Source organism: Schistocerca nitens, chromosome 6 (genome assembly GCF_023898315.1).
Source record: "Schistocerca nitens isolate TAMUIC-IGC-003100 chromosome 6, iqSchNite1.1, whole genome shotgun sequence".
Classification (NCBI taxonomy): Eukaryota; Metazoa; Arthropoda; class Insecta; order Orthoptera; family Acrididae; genus Schistocerca; species Schistocerca nitens.
The window spans coordinates 404,895,600-404,915,311 of record NC_064619.1 but is presented as its reverse complement, the minus strand read 5'-3'; the positions used below and the strand labels follow the sequence as shown (position 1 = coordinate 404,915,311).

General features: G+C 38.9%; 1 protein-coding gene across 1 annotated transcript in view; it reads left to right on the top strand.

Annotated features, from left to right (window-relative positions):
- The window catches only part of LOC126263654 (unconventional myosin-Ie-like), a 390,931-nt gene that overhangs the window by 41,258 nt on the left and 329,961 nt on the right, over positions 1-19,712 (top strand). The window contains exons 6-8 of the mRNA XM_049960758.1: positions 4,970-5,132; positions 14,907-15,014; positions 18,297-18,425. Of these exons, the coding sequence (XP_049816715.1) occupies positions 4,970-5,132; positions 14,907-15,014; positions 18,297-18,425 (400 nt within the window). The remainder of the gene's footprint in view (positions 1-4,969; positions 5,133-14,906; positions 15,015-18,296; positions 18,426-19,712) is intronic.

Here is a 19,712-nt window from a genome sequence, read left to right as displayed (position 1 = left end):
GTTCGAATCCTGCCTCGGGCATGGATGTGTGTGATGTCATTAGGTTAGTTAGGTTTAAGTTGTTCTAAGTTCTAGGGGACTGATGACCTGAGATGTTAAGTCCGATAGTGCTCAGAGCCATTTGAGCCACCCTCATATGTGCTTCCCAAAATCCATGAACCAAACGATCTTGGATGCCGCATGGTATCAGTTAACTGTACCTGCATTGTAATCTCTCTCCCATACAGTGTGGCAACCCATGGGCAGTGCCTCTACAGTGAAGAGAAATCCTGTGTCCAGTATGCCCTGAAGGTGTTATTAAGACCTTCCCCCACCCTCTGCCACACCTCTTCCCCCCTCCCCTCCTCCCCAAACCTAGTCTAAAAACAGATTTCCTATGCCATACCTGCTTGTATTCCAAATCCTCTTAACTACTGCCAGGAACAGTTAACTATATAGCCTGCACCAGAGCTTTGACTACTTATCACTCTGTGTTCTATCAAATCCAAAGTGATATTCCTCTGTCCACCCATTGTAAAAAATAACCTAGTCCATTCTTATGCTACACCTACTCCCACCACCTTGCAATATGAGTCAGACCTATTTGGGAAACTCAGGTACAGGACCTGCACCCACCCAAGACATTGTATTCAAGTTCCATCATGGACATGTGATATCCTAGCAGAGGCAGGGCCACCTGTGAAAGCAGTCATATCATATACCAGGTCTGCTGTAACTTCTGCAAGCATTTTATGGGGGCGTAATCATCAATCAGCTGTCCATGTGAATGAATGGCCAGAGGCAAACTGGCCAAGAGCCAGATTGACTGGGCAGTGGTGGAAGACACTGCTGATTACAACAAGATGGATTTCAGTGAGTGCTTCTGATCCTGCACAGTCTGAATTCCTTTCCCTAACACCAGTTTCTGTGAGTTATGTAGATGGAGATCATCATCACAGTACATCCTGTGATCCCATAATCCTCGCACCAGTCTCAACTAGTCTCTGGCCCACAACCAACTCCATCCATACTCCATGACCCAAATTCAGTCATTCTGCACTCTCACTCTCCCTTCCACAATCTCCCTCTTCCTCTGTTCTGTATCCCCCTCACAATGCATTCCTCCGTGTCAGTTGCACTGTGCACAACTTCCCCTGCCTGTGTCCAGAAGTAGCTCATTGGTGCCACATTCCTGTTCCATGTGTTTTCTGCTCCTCCCTCTCCAGCAAGCTGCAGTGACAGCACAATATAGCCTGCTGGAACAATGTAGCCATGTGGTGTATTTATGTTTAAGTATTCTATTAGCTCTGAAGTATTCATTTGAAAGCTAACAACAGTTTTTGTTTATGTGCCTATTCACGACTTACTGCTTCAGTCTCATTTATGTGCCTATCAACAACTCAACACCCCAGCTATATGATGAGTTATTAACTTTGCTCTTTCCATTAAATATTTTACTTATAAATTCCAGTTCTGCACACATTATTATTACACTCAAAATTTAAAATGGTTGTCCAAGAATTAAAGAGCATTTGTCATTTGCGACTATACGGACAATCCATAATGGGAGGTTGTGGGGCTTGGTAGTTTATTCAGTCTGACTGTGGCTGCTGTTGGAGTTGGATGCTGTGCTGCAGTCTACCGTTAAATGTGAGGTGCATGCAGTTATTTGCTTTCTTAATGTGGAGATCATCTTCCCTGTTGAAATTTCATGTCTGACAGGTGTTTATGGCTACATGATTAACCAGCATAATGCTAGGAAGTGGGTTGCTGAGTCCACAGGTGGTAGAACCAGTATGTATAAAAAGGAAGGAAGGGGAAGGAGGTCTTCAATTGATGACGCATTGTTGAAGAAAAGAAAATAGAGGCTAAATTTCATGAAGGATGCTGTCTGACAGTCCAGGACCACTCAGTTACAATTCCAGAAGCCAGCAGATCAATGATCCAAACCATTTTAACGAAAAAATTGGAGCACAGGCAGTTGTGCGCTTGTTGGCTGTCGAAAATTTTGACTGAGGTTCACAAAGAAAATCATGTGGGGAGCACACAGAAATTTTCACACCATTTTGAAAGGAAAGAAGATAAGCTTTTGAACTCAGTTATTACAGGTGATGAAACGGGCTTACCATCATACAATTGAGTCCAGAAAGCAATCAGTGGCATGGTGCCACCCCAGTTCATCTCTCATCAGCAAATTTTGTCAGGCAGTCTCTGACAAGAAAATCATTGTCATTAAAGGAGTTGTTCTCACCAAATTTTTTCTAAAGGGGAATGCAGTCAACGCTGATCGTTATTGTGAAATGTTGAAGAAACTTCAAAGAGTGATACAAAAAAAGCCCAGAGAGGGGTTGGGCAAGGGCGTTTGTTTGTTGCATGACAGCATTGGACCCCATACAGCAGCCATAACCACCACTCTCCTGCAATCTTTCAAGTGAGATATCTTCAGCTCTCCGGCTGATAGCTCTGACATATCGCCTAGTGATTTCTATCTCTTCCTTCACCTAAAGAATCATTTGTCCAAAAAACACTTCTCAATTGATGAGGAAGTTCAGAAAGAGGTATCAGGCAGGTTGTGGACTGCAGTGGAAGACTCTTTTGTCAAAGGAATCAAGGTCCTTGGTCTCTGGCTCAGGAAGTGCATCGAATTAGCCAGGGATTATGTAGAACAATAGTGTAGCCATGTACAAACAAAGCTATGTACAGATTTAATACAAATAAAATTTTCCTGATTTTTAAAATGAAATTGTTATTCAGTCGACAGCTAGCATCTTTTTGTTAAGGTAATATTCCGAACTGGAATTCCAGGACTGTGTAGACCTCCATAATCTCTAGCATGTTATTTATTTTCTTATGATGTTGTGATCAGAAACACTTACCAAAATGTCATTAAATACATGTATGTTTTGTAAACAGTATAATGATTCTGGGCTGGTATCAAATTGTGCAAATTTCATGCTGATGACAGGAGCTGTGACATATCATCCAGCTTAGACAAAACGTACATGTGCAGAGTGAATGCTTGCCTGCCTTGCACTGTGGAGAGCATCAAGTGTATACACAAAGTTGAACAGGAGATGACACCAAGTGGATGCACTTAAGAGATAGTTCCTTGTGTTAAAGGCTTGCTGTTTTTGTTGATGTGAACTGAAATAGAGCAGTTAGTAAACCTCAGAACTCTTCATTTTTCACACTATACAATGTTGCAGCATATATGTATTGTTCGTCCATTTCTCCCATCCATCCTTCCACCCATCCATACATTTGATCATGGTGTTTCAAAGAGCTCATCAGGAAGGGGAAGCTTCTGAGGTCAAATTATACATTACAGAAACTAAACCTGTACACTGTATAAACAATTAAATATGTCAACACTGTTGTATACCACTTATGCTTGTGAAACCTAAATTTAACGTACTACAACTTTGGAAAAGACTTTGGTTTCCTGCTTATGATTGACAGGCCCCTGCTCTAAACAGTAAATATTGTGTGTGACTTCACCTACTTAGTCATAGATTTTGATTGGATAAGGATAGAGAGTGTGACCAAATACTATATCAATAAACAGATCATTTTCTCTGGTTGAAAATAAATCTAAGAATTTATTTTAAAAAGTCTACTCACCAAGCGGTGGCAGAACACACACATAAGAGGTTGGAATTGTGCAAGCTTTCAGAGCCAGTGGCTCCTTCTTCAGCCAGTAGGGTTGAAGAGGGAGTAAGACAGGTGGAGGGAAACGACTGTAGAGGTCTAGGAAAAGAGGTAGGGAAAGTCACCCAGAACCACAGGTCAGGGGAGGCTTACCGCACAGAATGAGAAGGAAAGACTGTTTGTTGGGGACTGCATCAGATGAGATTTGAAAACTTGAGAGCTTAAAGGTGGAAGACAGGATAATGTGCAATGTTGTAGACGTTGTAAGATAAATTCTGATTACTGCTTAAACATCTGAGATTATTGCTTGAACTGCTTTATCTATCCAATTAAATTATTTTGTCAAAAACTGATTGATTTGTTGTTGTAAGAATTTATTTTAAAATACGTAAAATAAAAATGTATGATATTCCCACAGGAAGAACGATGGGAGACATTTCAGTAGTCGGTAATAGATGGTATTAGAAATACATAGAGCCTTAATCTTTGTTAACATAGCACACAAAATAAAAGTAAAAAAACTTAATGAGAAATTTAAATGATCAGAACCTTAAATGATCTAAGAATTGTTCGACTTCCTTTGTTTGGAGTTAAAATGGGCTGTAGTGCAGCAAACAGCCCATGTCTGCTTTAGAGGTTTCCTAGTAACAAAAATCCTGTTTAATTATGCATCCATAAATAAGAGCAATGTTTCTTAAGTCAATTTTAAGAACAGACTTGTTTAACTCAAGATGTTTTAATGAAACAACTGGAATTCATTTCTTGCCTAAATCCATTTTGTGACAGTAGTATTAGAGTCACTATAAAGATTGTTCGCTTTCTTATTGAAAATTAAGTGGTCCTGTTTATGATGCACATAACACTATGCATCTCCTATGTGGTGTAAGGTATTTTCATGATTGATAGTTATTAAAAGCTGAGGCAAATTTCTCAGGATATTATTGTTGTATCAGATGAAACACTCAATAAGTATTGAATATAATATTGATGTGGCATTGAGAACACAGTTCTCATTCCCCTCCTCTTCAAACCTTTCATTTCATTCTCATTTCCCTTGTCAGTTCAGCAACTACCACCATTGCTGTTTCTGTTATTACAACCACCACTAAAGTTAAGTTAAAACATGACTCTATGACACATTTTGTAATGTGTTTATCATGTTATGTGAACTACTGAACACTTTTGGTTGACACAATAAATAAGACTTAAATGATGAATCTGTTGAAATGGACTGATTGATCAGTTTGCCAATAGTGGATGATGATTTTTCTTTTTTCCTCTTCAGGTTTTTGCTGTTTAAAATAAAGTTTCACACACTTATTTTTTATTTTTATTTTCCCAGGGAAAGTATGTAGAAATTTTATTTGGAAATGGTGGCCAACCGGAAGGTGGACGTATATCTAACTTCTTACTTGAAAAGTCCAGAGTGACTACTCAGAATGCTGGTGAAAGGAATTTTCACATTTTTTATCAGCTGTGTACTGGGGCTTCAAACAATATGAAACGTAAGTAAAATATTCAGCTTCTTCTTTTTCTTGTGCTACTGCCTTTGTCCCGCATTGTGTGCAGGTTCGGCGGGGTTGTTAAGTACCGATTCCGAAAGGTTAATTTTAAGGGGTGGCCGGATGCCTTCCTGCTGCCACCCCATACCCCCCCCCCCCCCCCCCCCAGCTGTCTGTGTCTAGTATAAATCATGAAATAATGCGAATGTGTTTCAAATGTCTGCGAGTCGTGTAACTGAGGCGGGACGTGGGGGGCTATCCTGGTATTCACCCAGTGGGATGTGGAAAACTGCCTAAAAACCACATCAAGGCTGACCAGCACACCGGCCTTCATCATTAATCTGCTGGGCGGATTCGATCCGGGGCCAGTGCGCCTAACTGAGTCCAGGAAGCAGCACATTACTATTTCGGCTAACCTGGTGGGTTTTATGTAAAATATTCAGCTACTTCAATTAAACTCCAAAACCTGTCATGTTTTATTTGCCAAGTTTTGACATAGAGGTAACAGAGGTGTAGTTTGTGTACTTTGTGGAATAGAAAATTAACACCATGGTATGAAGCACACTCACATGCAGTTGAATTAAAAAGACAGTTGTTGTATTGGAGAAAGTGCTTTTATTGTTATGGCAAATAGTATTGTACAATGTGTTATGCAACCTGACTAGAATGCCTGTAGACTTTGTATCAGCTACTGGTGTGACAGTTGCTTGCAGGATAGATGAGACCTGCTATATCAGTGTATTTAATTGTGACCATGTCATCTATTAGACACTACATTTTATATGGAGTTAGTTAGTTCCTATCACACACTGCCATGTCAAGGGTCCACCATGAACACCTCGTTTGGAAAGACCCACCTAACATTACCACTGGAAACACCCCCCTAACCACAACAAACACTGAATAACCGAATGTGAGGAGAGGGGCTGGTGGAATTGGTTAATACAAACCATTGAGAAATTCACAGAAGTATGATTTTCAACACATAAAGGGTGTACATAAAGTCCAGGAACACTTTCAATTATTTATTGCACAAGAACTAAACATTATAAGATGTCATACATATTGCATTTTCAAGAGAAACTCTGAAAGGCTCTTTACGAACATTCGATATGCGAACCATGAGTGACCCGGCCGACGTCAATATGGTAATCGAATTCTTGCCATTCCCGTCCCAGCATGGCATCATCGACTGTGGCAGTCACTTCCTGTATTCTCTCCCAGAGCTCTACTACATCACATGGTAGAGGCGGTACATACACCAGATCTTTAATCTGCCCCCACAGAAAAAAACCACAGGGAGTGAGACCTGGTGATCGGGGAGGCTATTTCATGAAACAGTTCACTCTGCACCTGAACTCACCATGTTTGCGACTAGTGCTGAATATTGGCAAATTACCAAACTACGCTGTGGCAGTATATATGAAAAAAAAAACTTTCAGGATTTCTCTTCAAAATGTCATATGTATGATATCTATACAATGTTTGGTACTTGTGCAATAAATAACTGAAAGTGTTTCTGGACTTTATGTACACCCAGTACTTATTTTTTTAAAAATGGAAACCTGTTAGTATTTTTAACACAACTGAATATAGAAACAAATACTTAATCAATGCCATTTCTTACATTGTAAAATGTTAAGTACATCCTGAGTAATTTGTAACATAAAGTTGACACTGAAACCTCAGACGTTCAGTCATGTGTTGTAGCAAACAAGATCTGTAGGGGTATGTTTATGAAGACTATGATGTTTACAAGTTTGGCTGTCTCTGTGTCTGCATGTAGCACTTGCTGAATTAGTCTTTATACTCAGAATGACTGTAGTACACTGTGTTACTGGATGACTGTGATACTGTACTGTACACAAGTAAGAACAGAAGTGCGCACAGTAGGAACGTAAGAAGGTCGCAACTACAACAGTATGTACAGTGCTGTAAAAACTGTGAAAATGGTTTATTCTAACTCTGAAAAGGCAGAGATGATACACATCTATGGCGAGTGTAGACAGGGTGTATATGACCCGGGACAACCGGGAGATCCAGGAAAGACCTGGGAATTTTTCATTGTTTTAGTCTTCTGTTAAATTTTTGGAATTCTGCTGGTAAGAACTGATACTCTAACAAAGGTTATTACTGTATCCCGCGACTGCAGAATAATACTTCAACAATAAAACATAAATGAGAGAAAAAAACGAAATAAACTTAAATTGCAAAGGAAATGCACCATATACGACGACGACACACAGTGCTCATGCAAGCATCTGCCAACAGTAAAATGTGTCGAAGGCTTTAGGAAGACTATGCAATGCTTCATAACAACAATTTCCCTCCGATGAGCGTGAAGTCTCAACTGTTTTACATTAGATTCGTTTTAGCAGTTACGAGCGGGCTCATGCGCATGCGCAGTTGAGTCACGTTTGAGTAGTATATTCTTCTGGCTACAGGAATGTGGCTGTTGGCTGTGCAAGCAGTTGCAGCAAGCAGCTAGATGCTACCAGGAAAAGGGGGCGCCAAATTCATATACTTGAGGGAAAAAAAACTTGTTTCACAAAGCGACTAACATCCAGCGCACGTTGGTCTATTGATTGTTCATATTATTTTGAAACGCAACCCTGTTGATTTTTGAACACATTTTAAGTAGATTTCTGAATAAATAATAGCTGATTTTTGAATGCGTGCATAGTGTATGTGATGTCTCTGTCAGAAGAATCCTCGTCACATCTAGAAATAAAATTTTCACAGGCAAAAGGGGACAGGGCTATACGAGCTGAGTGGAGTAAAGCCGAATGGATGAATACCAATTGATGTCTGATTATGTGGTTGATTGGGTTTGTGAATGATCAGCGTTGTTATAATTACTAGCGAAACCCATAGATTCAGAGTACCAGAATGGAAATAAACGACTAACAGGAATAGCAGGTGATGAAGATCACGGATTATCTTCTCGGTGTATCCAATGAAATGTTGACAGAAAATTTTAGGCCAGATCGCTACACTAGCAAGGACCAGTTTTACAGTCCCCGGCTAGCAGCCGCTTAAGTTCTATTCTGGAAATAACGCGGAAAACGTGTTGTAGGAACATATAACAACGCCTAACCGGAGAATAATCGACGGATAACTAAACCTGTGATTCTGGCAGAGTTAGTGAACAAATTTTGACAATGGCCGGGATAGCTACAGATTTTGTGATGACAAGATTGTTTGTTAGAACGAGAAATGAGAAGAAACGGGGAAATCACACAAATTATGGAGGCGTAAGATGATTCCAAATTTATATAAAAATTTCATAATACTACTTTTCAATCTCATGCTTGAGAAATTGGTGCCTATTAATGAAATGTGAAACTATTTCCTAACATAAAGCTTTTTGCTTGTAGTAGGTCTTATAGGCATTTGATATCAGTATTTCGTGAACTATATTCTGTTGTGTTATAAAAATGGCCAGTTGTGCCAAATCAGTCTCGTTTATTTGATGTGTGTTACAAAATTGCTGTATATTAGAAAGACCTATTTTGTTTTATCTAGCAGACAGTGACAAAATAGACATAATCAGATCGAAAAACCACACCATTCTTGGGTATTATTTGTATTAACTCCTTTTTCAGTATTAGATAACGACATTTCAATTTTTCATGTAGCAAAACGTTTGACGAACTTTGATGAGGTAATAGATGCTTTCGCAGAAAGGAAAGCATGCCATGTAAAGCTGTAACAAGATTAGAGAGAAAAAAATGCTAGGAGCTAAGGACTGAATAAATGTCTGCTTTCGTACTTGTTTCTTGTCTTTATTGGTTTTATGTCTCCTATATTTAATTTTATGTCACACAAAACAGCAAGTTATTAGCTAATAGGCAATAAAGAGTGCAAATTTTCTGAAGAGTTCTTGTTCTCCCGATTACAAATAATCCCATTCATTATTAATTGCGATTTTTTTTTTTTTTTTAAAAGAGGTGCAGGCTGTCAAACCGGCCGACTGGGAGCAGGAGAGGCACGACAGGACATTTAAACTTCCACTGTCACAAACTTTTACATAATTATGGAAGACTAAAATATGTTATTAGTTTCAGATTTTATTTTATTTCCACCTTTCTGATAGTCAAGCATTAATTGCCTTGCAGAACAATGAAGTTATTTTTGTCTGTTTGCTAAAGAAATTTGACTTTAATTAACCTTGCCCGCAGAGGCAGTCAATGTATTTGAAACGAAGTGTTTAATTTCACACTGTTGGCTAGTTTCAACTGTTCACTGCATTTCAGGTGCACGTTTTCCAGAACCAAACATGATATAATACAGTACTGGTGTTCCAAGAGAATTTACATCCCGAAAACCACACTGAGAAGCTTAATATCAGGTCGAGGTCTACTTTACTGGGAATCTGGACATATGAATGTGCACTTCAAGTTGTTCTTGTTGTTGTTGTTGTTGTTGCGGTATTCAGTCCTGAGACTGGTTTGATGCAGCTCTCCATGCTACTCTATCCTGTGCAAGCTTCTTCATCTTCCAGTACCTACTGCAACCTACATCCTTCTGAATCTGCTTAGTGTATTCATCCCTTGGTCTCCCTCTACGATTTTTACCCTCCACGCTGCCCTCCAGTACTAAACTGGTGATCCCTTGATGCCTCAGAACATGTCCTACCAACCAATCCCTTCTTCTGGTCAAGTTGTGCCACAAACTCCTCTTCTCCCCAAATCTATTCAATACCTCCTCATTAGTTATGTGATCTACCCATCTAATCTTCAGCATTCTTCTGTAGCACCACATTTCGAAAGCTTCTATTCTCTTCTTGTCCAAACTATTTATCGTCCATGTTTCACTTCCATACATGGCTACACTCCATACAAATACTTTCAGAAATGACTTCCTGACACTTAAATCTATACTCGATGTTAACAAATTTCTCTTCTTCAGAAATGCTTTCCTTTCCATTGCCAGTCTACATTTTATATCCTCTCTACTTCGACCATCATCAGTTATTTTGCTCCCCAAATAGCAAAACTCCTTTACTACTTTAAGTGTCTCATTTCCTAATCTAATTCCCTCAGCATCACCCGACTTAATTTGACTAGATTCCATTATCCTTGTTTTGCTTTTGTTGATGTTCATCTGATACCCTCCTTTCAAGACACTGTCCATTCCGTATAACTGCTCTTCCAAGTCCTTTGCTGTCTCTGAAGGAATTACAATGTCATCGGCGAACCTCAAAGTTTTTATTTCTTCTCCATGGATTTTAATACCTACTCCGAACTTTTCTTTTGTTTCCTTTACTGCTTGCTCAAAATACAGATTGAATAGCATCGGGGATAGGCCACAACCCTGTCTCACTCCCTTCCCAACCACTGCTTCCCTTTCATGCCCCTCGACTCTCATAACTGCCATCTGGTTTCTGTACAAATTGTAAATGGCCTTTCACTCCCAGTATTTTACCCCTGCCACCTGCAGAATTTGAAAGAGAGTATTCCAGTCAACATTGTCAAAAGCTTTCTCTAAGTCTACAAATGCTAGAAACATAGGTTTGCCTTTCCTTAATCTTTCTTCTAAGATAAGTCGTAGGGTCAGTATTGTCTCATGTGCTCAAAAATTTCTACGTAATCCAAACTGATCTTCCCCGAGGTCAGCTTCTACCAGTTTTTCCATTTGTCTGTAAAGAATTCGCATTAGTATTTTGCAGCTGTGACTTATTAAACTGATAGTTCGGTAATTTTCACATCGGTCAACACCTGCTTTCTTTGGGATTGGAACTATTATATTCTTCTTGAAGTCTGAGGGAATTTCCCCTGTCTCATACATCTTGCTCACCAGATGGTAGAGTTTTGTCAGGACTGGCTCTACCAAGGCTGTCAGTAGTTCTAATCGAATGTTGTCTACTCCCGGGCCTTTGTTTCTACTTAGGTCTTTCAGTGCTCTGTCAAACTCTTCACGCAGTATCATATCTCCCATTTCATCTTCATCTACATCCTCTTCCATTTCCATAATATTGTCCTCAAGAACATCCCCCCTGTATAGACCCTCTATATACTCCTTTCACCTTTTCTGCCGCGCCCAGTTCTCTAGATAAGGATGGTTCTCTTTATTAGGAATGTTAATACAAAGTAATATCTCCTTGTACAACAATATATTTAGTTAACACTCCAGAAAGTTTGCACCAAACATTTAACTTCTCATTTGCATTAATCCTCCTGCGATTCCTTGTGTACAGTGAAAATGGCTTGTCTGTTGTAACCACACATATTCCATAATTCCTGTTGGGTATAACTCCAACTGCAAACGTGCGATGACTAATAATGTCTCTTTCATTGTAAGCCTCCAATCCTTCAAGAGGTTTATCAGTACCTCTTAATATAGCAACTGTTAACCATGAATTACCACTAACTACTTCTATTGTAGTACAAGAAAATTGAATCTTGCAAGCAACAAAAGTGATGGGTCCTTGTAGTAATTCTTGCTGTCCAGTTTCATTTGGAGTAATTGAAAACGTATCAACACTCTTGTATACTGGCATTCTACTCCTTCTTCTATACATTCTCCTCCTGTACGGCATGGCTGTGTGTATCGTGCGGCTGCCTCAAGTCGAATGAGCCTGCAGCTGCCTCAGTAGCGGATGTTGTTACTGATAAGAACTGGGCGCGGCAGGAAGTAGCGCCACGATAAACCGCAATGGCGTCGCCGGAAGCAGACCTTTCCAGCGGATCGCGCTTAGTTAAAACTATAGCGCGATCCCCTCACCCACTTCCCCTCCAGCGCCTCGTGTACCCGGACAGAGATCATCCAACGCACTGCACATTTGAAAACATCTACACACAGTTGTATGCAACAGGTATGGTTGTAACACGCAAACGGGTCCATAACAAACCCATCATAGGAGAAGAAGGTGCAGTTTGTGTGTTAGCTGCTGTTGCCGTGAATCTACACGAGTACATGTGACATCGCTAGAGGCAGTGAGATGAGTCAAATTAGTGTAATGCTCATACTTCATTGTTACAAATTTCACCCGTATCATGTGTCGCTGCATCAGCAATTACATGGAGATGACTTTAATAATCTAGTGCATTTCTGTCAGTGAGTATTAACAGAGAATGCGTTGCAGTTCTACCTATTCACCGATGAAGCAGGTTTCACAAACCATGGTGCAGTGAATTTACGAAACATGCGTTACTGGTCTGTGGACAATCCTCACTGCCTTTGACAGGTAGAGTGACAGTGAGTGTGGAATGTAAATGTATGGTGTGGAGTAATTGGTGACCATCTCATTGGCCCTCACTTCATTGAAGGCACCCAAACAGCTTCAAAATACATAGAGTTTCCACAAAATGATCTGCCAACATTACTAGAAAAAGTCTTGCTGGAAATGCGTAGACATATGTGGTATCACCATGATGGTGCTTTTGCATATTCTGTGAGGAACACTAGGCTGATCCTTGACATATTGTTTGCTGGGCATTTCATAGGACATGGCGGGTGCATAAATTGGCCAGCCTGTTCTCCTGATCTTACCCCTTTAGACTTCTTTCTATGGGATATGTTAAAAGAGAACGTGTACTGTGATTGCCTACAACCCTAGAGGATATGAAACATCGTACTGAGGCAGCCTGTGGCAATACTACACAGATGTACTGTGTTGTGTAAGACGTTGACTAAGCAGTAGATTGCAGATGTGTGCTGCAAGTGATGGGCACAACTTTGAACATTTATTGGCTTGAAATGTAAGGACACACTCTTTCACATTCTGTAATTGAAAACAAAAAACAAATTTGTAAGTTTAACTACATTATCATGTTAATGTACATTTTCTTCTAACAAATCAGTGCCCTATAGTGTTCTTCAGAGAAAAAGACTAATAAAAATATTAGCATGTGGACATAACTTGCTGTTCATGTCTCTTCTGTACTTACATTACATCACTGTTTTTTTTCGTACCTCTAATTAATTCAGTTCTCTCTGATACAAACGACTGAACTGCTGAGGAGTTACTCAAATGTCAGCTTTATGTTACAAATTACTCTTAATGTAATTAACATTTTACAGTGTAACAAAGGGCATTGATTAAGGTTTTTTTTTCTATTTTCAGTTGTGCTACAAATAATAACAGGTTTTCATTAAAAAAAAAAAACAACATAAGTACATGTTGAAAATCATATTTCTGTGCATTTCTCAATGGTTTGTATTAACTAATTACACCAGCCCCTCTCCCCACTTTCAGTCTGCAGAATTGGTTATGCAGCATTTGTTGTGGTTTTGGAGGTGTTTCCAGTGTTAATTTTAGGTGACTCACCCAGTATACACATTCACAAAAATTCCAAATTACTATCCCAATTAGAAAAGAGGGGTGATCAAAACATTGGTGAACCATACTAAAAGAATCTGCGAATGGCAATCCATGGAAAAAGAGCTTGATCACTTAAGAACTATGTTCAGAAGAAACGGCTACTCAGAGAGGTGAATAAGGCCCTATGTACTAAAAGATGTGGGGTTTCTAATGGAAAAAAAAGCTAGTAAAAGTTTTCCTCCAAAACAACTAAAGGGGAAGTTTTCCTCCTGTGCATGTAAGTCACAGACAGCACCAGCAGAGTACTAAGAAGACACAATATGACAGTGTTCAAACCAACAACAAAGGCCTGTGATTACTTGAACACTGCAAAGGACCTATACCTCCCACTCAACCACAACAGAAATATATAAAAATCCTTGCATATGGTCTCAAGTGTACATAGTAACTACAAAAAGGAGTGTTAACACCTGGCGTAAGGAACACGAGTAATTGTCGGCTGGAAACATGGATAAATCTCTAATAGTACTGTTTCCAGGAACACAGCAAATTCTATGGTTTAGTCAATATCCACTCATTACTCTGCTAGAATGTACAGAGAGGACACAGAAATTCAAAAGCAAAAACCAACTTTAAAAGAAAAGGAGGAGTATTGAAATTAGCCAAGTTGTATGCTTTAGTGCTAAACAAAGCAAACAATGCCATCTCTTGTCCAAATCACATGTCAAACAATTCTGTGATCTTATGCAGCAGTCTGTCGATGTTACAAATTGACAGTTTGGCTTGCTGAGCTTGTTTAACTTTGTAACTCACATCTTAGTGTTAATAGCTTCTGGTGTTGTGCATTAGTAGACAAAATGTTTGGTACAGAAATGCGGGTTGAACCATGGCCTAATGCCCGTAAAACAGAAATCACCCAGGGCGCAAATGTGAGGTTCAGGTGACATGGTAGATTCCTGCAGGCATAGTCTACAGTGGCAAAAGTCATATGCATGAATATCGTGGATACACTGCTAATTTTACCAGTGTAAAGTATGATGATCATTTGCTTCATCTTTTGATGTGGATCTATTGCTATACCAAAAATTTCATTGTCCTTTTGCCTCTGGCCAGTCTTCTATTTCTCTGCCCTCATCCCCCTCCAGTCGTCCACTCTCCCCCCCCCCCCCCTTTCCCCAAGCTGTCATCCATTCCCATGGCCTTGCAACTCCCCATTCCTTCTGCCTTCGCCATTCTCCTTGCCCCTCATCTATTTCCCACTTGAAAGATCTTAAGATGTAACTGAGCAAAGTGGTCTACTTACAATGGGAGTTCGCAGTACAAATCCCTGTACAACCATCCAGATTAGATTTCCTGTGGTTACCATAAATGGCTTAGGAAAGGTGCTGGAATTGACAGATCTTCTCCCTCGAGTTAATGCAGTTCTTAGAAGCAAAGAAATGACTGATATGTAAAAATGTATTTTGAGATCATAGACAAGATGCATTCATGAATTTTCTCTTCTTTTGCAGGTGATTTTGGACTGGAATCATTAGACTACTACACATACCTCAGCTATGGTGGGAACCATAAAGTTGATGGAACGAATGATGCTCATGATTTCCAGGAAACATTGAAAGGCATGTGCTACTAAGACTGACTTTCAGTTCTTTGTGATTAGCCTGTACAATTTCATGGGTGCTTGGTAGAATGTGTGCTGAAACTATCATTATACTTTTGGTTTGTGTATGCCAGCTATTCAGCATTTGGAAATTTTGTCATTTTTTTAAAATTTCACTTTGTTGTTCATACACATTAGTGGTTGTAACATGTGAACTCGTTTACGATTTGGCGTGATGGTACATCTGTGTATGGAGAGAAATTTTTACTGTGCTGTCAATATTTAATTGTATTGCAGTTTCTGTGCATTGTTAGGACATGCACTTGATGAGCTAAAAATACAATCTCAGCCTGATACTGACGGTTTTATATTGCCAAGTTGCAGGTGTGAAAGTTGTCTGGAATTGAATTTCCTTAACTGCTCCAACTAATAATTCATACTCAGTTTCTCAGTTGTGGGCAGGTGTATTGTCCAGAAGACATAAATATTTTCCTATGCTTTCCAAACTCTTCCCATATTTTTTGATTCCTGTTGACCAATAAGATAAGCTTCATTTTAATCATTTATCAGTTCAACCTTGTAAGTTAATCAGTAACAACAATCCTTTGTATTCCAGAAACTATTGACCATAACTAATCGCTGTGTGAAATCAGTTTACCGTGTTTTGTACAGGGCATTGAGCTACTGTCCACAGCTTTGAATGATGTCCTATATCTGATATGAAGCAATGGATCTAAATCTCTTTCACACTAAGAAATTGGTGCATGACATCAGTTGGAGCCTGTCTGAACAAAAGCCATGAAGATGCCATAATTTACATACATGGCTCCAAGTGAGGGGACTCAGTTGGCTGTTCAGTTCCTTCCCAGATAATGTTCTCAGGATTTGTTTACCAACAGAAGGCCTTGTACTTGAAGCTGGGCTTTTTTTGAAGTTCTCACAAGTGACAAGTACATGAGAAGTGTCAGTACAAAAGCTTTCCTCATCTGTTGAGACTCATTGCTCTTCCCAGTATCAGGGAACTAGTCTCAGCAGAGAAGGCTGTCCAGGAATCCCGCTCCTCACTGTGAAACAAATGTAAACAGAGAAATTTGGATGGGTATTGTAACACATTGAAATGTGACCAATGATGCAATAGTCAAACAGGCTTGTGAAAAAAATGTAATAATGTTCTGTGAAATCTTTTCGCATTCAGTGGTGTCATTGCTGAATATAGTCATGGATATTTTTGGGAAAGAGAAGGTCTGAAGATCAAATGAGATGACACTTAAAATTTTTAAATAGATTGACTGACTGTGATTAACTCCATCGACAAAGCTATTTTTGCTCTGCTTAGAGGATGTCTTTTCACTTATGGCATTAAAAGTTTGTAATCTGCTATTGCAATTTCAGCATTAGACCATTGTCAAGCATTGCATACATTGCCCCCTGTTTGTGTCTAGGGATCAAATGCTTGACAGTGACATAATGCCAAAATTTAAATAGTACAATAAAAACATCTACAGCCATAAGTGAAAATGACATCTTTTAAACAATTCATATTGGCTGTGGACCCATGTTATAAGAAGTTATTCTTATTCTCCTCTGCACTTCATAACAATGCCTCCCTGGTACAACATGAACTTTCTTCAGATTGTGACTCATAGGGCATTGATAGTGCATTGCACCTTATTTATTTGAGTATATTTTGTATGCTGAAGATGGGACATTTAATTGCTTGGCTAGAGATATACCCTGTATTTTAGATTGCAGTGATGACCTATCAAGCTTCGTATGGGTAGCACTAAGTACCTATGGCTGGATGACTTGTCTGGTGTAGTGGGCAGTTATATACAAAGACCTTCCTCGTGAATCATTCTGTCTATTAACAAAAACCGTATGAAAATTCCCAAACCAGTTCGAGATTAGCCTTCACATACAAACAGAAAAATTCAGTGGAAGACTTCAATTAATATTTGGTATAGATTGGATGAGTCATGTAGCTACATGTATCCAATAAACAGTTTTAAAAATTTTACACTATTACTGTTGGATGTTTTATTGAGAAAATATTTTATCCCATGATTGTCCCTGATCCTTTCATACGTTGAATGGTAGTGTTCTTAACAAGTTTTAAACTCACTCATCCAATAACAATTTTGTGTGGACACTAACAGCCACATGTTGAGTACCGAGCAACTTAATGCCCAGGGTTAGAAGTTCCTCATATTCTACGATGCCTAAAATTCTCCTTATTGTTTGTTGTTTTCCAGTATTTACAATATATTGTGAATATGAGCAGAAATTGGCAGTACTTCATCAGAATTAGGAGGTATGTTTTCTGTAGCATTATAGTATGGTATTTTTCCCTCTCTTTGTCGGATAAGTTTTCTGATAGGCTGTTATGCACATAATTTTTTCCCTAGCATTTTTGCTCAGATGTACACATTTTGAGTTTTAAAATTCACTAACTTTAAAATACGTAATATTTCAAAGAGTGTTAATTATATGAACATTATTCTATATAAGTCATTGATGTTTAAAAACTGCAGGTTAACTACTGCTTATGGCTGAGATATGGCTCAGCTGAGAGAAAAGAAAAGAGAAAAGTCATTATGTCACATGCTGCACCCCCCCCCCCCCCCAATTAATTTATCAGGATCTTCTTGCACCATCTTCCTCCTCACACCAGGAATTCTCAAGGAATAATTTTTTTTTCTTCCCCCAAGTTTGAGTAGCCACCCTGGTTGTGATTCACAAATGAATAGACTCTTATTGCCTTCTTGTTCTACTCTTGCCTATCACCCTCCTTCTCCACTCCTCTGGTGCTCTAGTGTGATAAATGAAGGAGTGTAACATATCAGAGAGCAGTTGAGGGGAAAGAGTGAATTTTCAGTGTAAGAATTTTTAATTTTGTTTATTTTGTACATTCTACATACAACTTTCAAAATGTAAAATTATTTCTATTTTGTATTCACTGCTAATTATGTAATATTATGATTTGCAATCATGGGTGGAAGGTGAAAAAATGGCATGAGCAAAAATGTCATTTCTCTTTTCAGAGGAACCAGTGAACTGGCACATAAAAAAGTAAAGAGGGCGTTATAGAATAGCCACTAAATTTAATTTCATCAGAACTGCAAGAACTCCTGATATCTAACTACAATAATTGTGACTTTTTCGCTTAAATGTCCTCTGTCCTTTACTTGCTCTGTATGTGGTGGCTTTAACTCATATTTTCCTTTGCTAATGATGCAGCCAAATAATGATAATCGGCTCTCCCTGTTGTATCAGAATTCAGAAATAAGCAATTTTTTTTCAGCAATGAGTGTAATGGGCATGGCAGAAAACCTCCAGACTGATGTTTTTCGTGTTGTGGCTGGTGTTCTTCATCTAGGGAATATTATGTTTGAAGAACGAGGGAATTATGCACAAGTTTCTGATAACAGATGTGAGTATTGAGACGTACTGCTTTTGTAGTCCATTTATATTTTGTGATTCTTCAGTGTCTCCCGGCGTATTTCTTGCTCGAACAGTCCATGGGTGTACTGCCTGTCCTTAGTGTCAAACAGGCACAGTATTTCGGCGATTAGACATATCGCCATCGTCAGGTGTGCTGACGAACTGAGCTCCTGAGGGCACCTGATGATGGCGACATGTCTGATCGCCGAATTATTGTGCCCGTTGGACACTATGGACTGGCAGTACACCTATGGACTGTTCGACTATTTATGTGTTGTTGTTGTGTTGGTCTCCTCAAAAATATATTGCAACAGCAGTGCATAGAGCAATGAATGATAATTTGAAACTGGGTCTAACATTAGCTAGGAAATTTTGCTGATTTTCAACAGATGTGCCATAGTTGAAAAGAATGAAACTTTGCTAATCAATTCACATTTGAAGTGAGAATGTGTGTAGGGAATTTGACAATTGTAGTAATGCATTGCTGAGGGAATGCCACCCTTATGGTATTTTGCACTACTTTATAATTTGTTTTGCTCATACCGGTCGAGTTTCATAGTGATTAAAAATATTTTCTTCCCAACAACAGGTTTTCTACATTGCACAGGTGAGAACGCTTCTTGCAAAATACAGTGAAACCCCTTTTTAAATAATCTTTGAGAACCCAAATATTTTTCTGTAAATAGGGATTTTGCCTGGTACACAGGAGGAGTGACCCAGAATCGTAAATCGATCTTGCTTAGGTGATACAAGTGCTTTTTAATCACAAAATCAGCAATATTCTGTGATATAAATTTAAATGCAGCAAGTATATAAATATTACACTTTTCACAGAACATATATTTTATTTTTAAAAAATCAATAAGTGTGGTTTATTTTGTCCTTCCAGCATATTTTAGTGAAAGAAGTTGTTGCTCCAGCTGGTTGACATTAGTTAGAACTGATTAATCTACATTATAAGAGGAAAAGTAATTCCTGACAGTATCAGTTCCTTGTACATCAGCAACAAAAATGGATGCATTGCTCTCCCCTTTTCTTCTTCTTCTTCTTTTTCTTCTTCTTCTTCATCAGTGCCATTGCCTGCTCCTACCTGTATTCCTCATAAGCATTTTACTTGCATCAGTCGTGGGTGGGGAAGTCAGGATGTCATTATCGCAACAAAAAGTGTCGTGGAATGTTGTATTTTCAGAAATACCAATTTCTCTAATCTATTTTTCATCTGGAAGACTGTTGTCTTCAACAGCAACTAATGTGGAACAATTTAACACATTCTGTT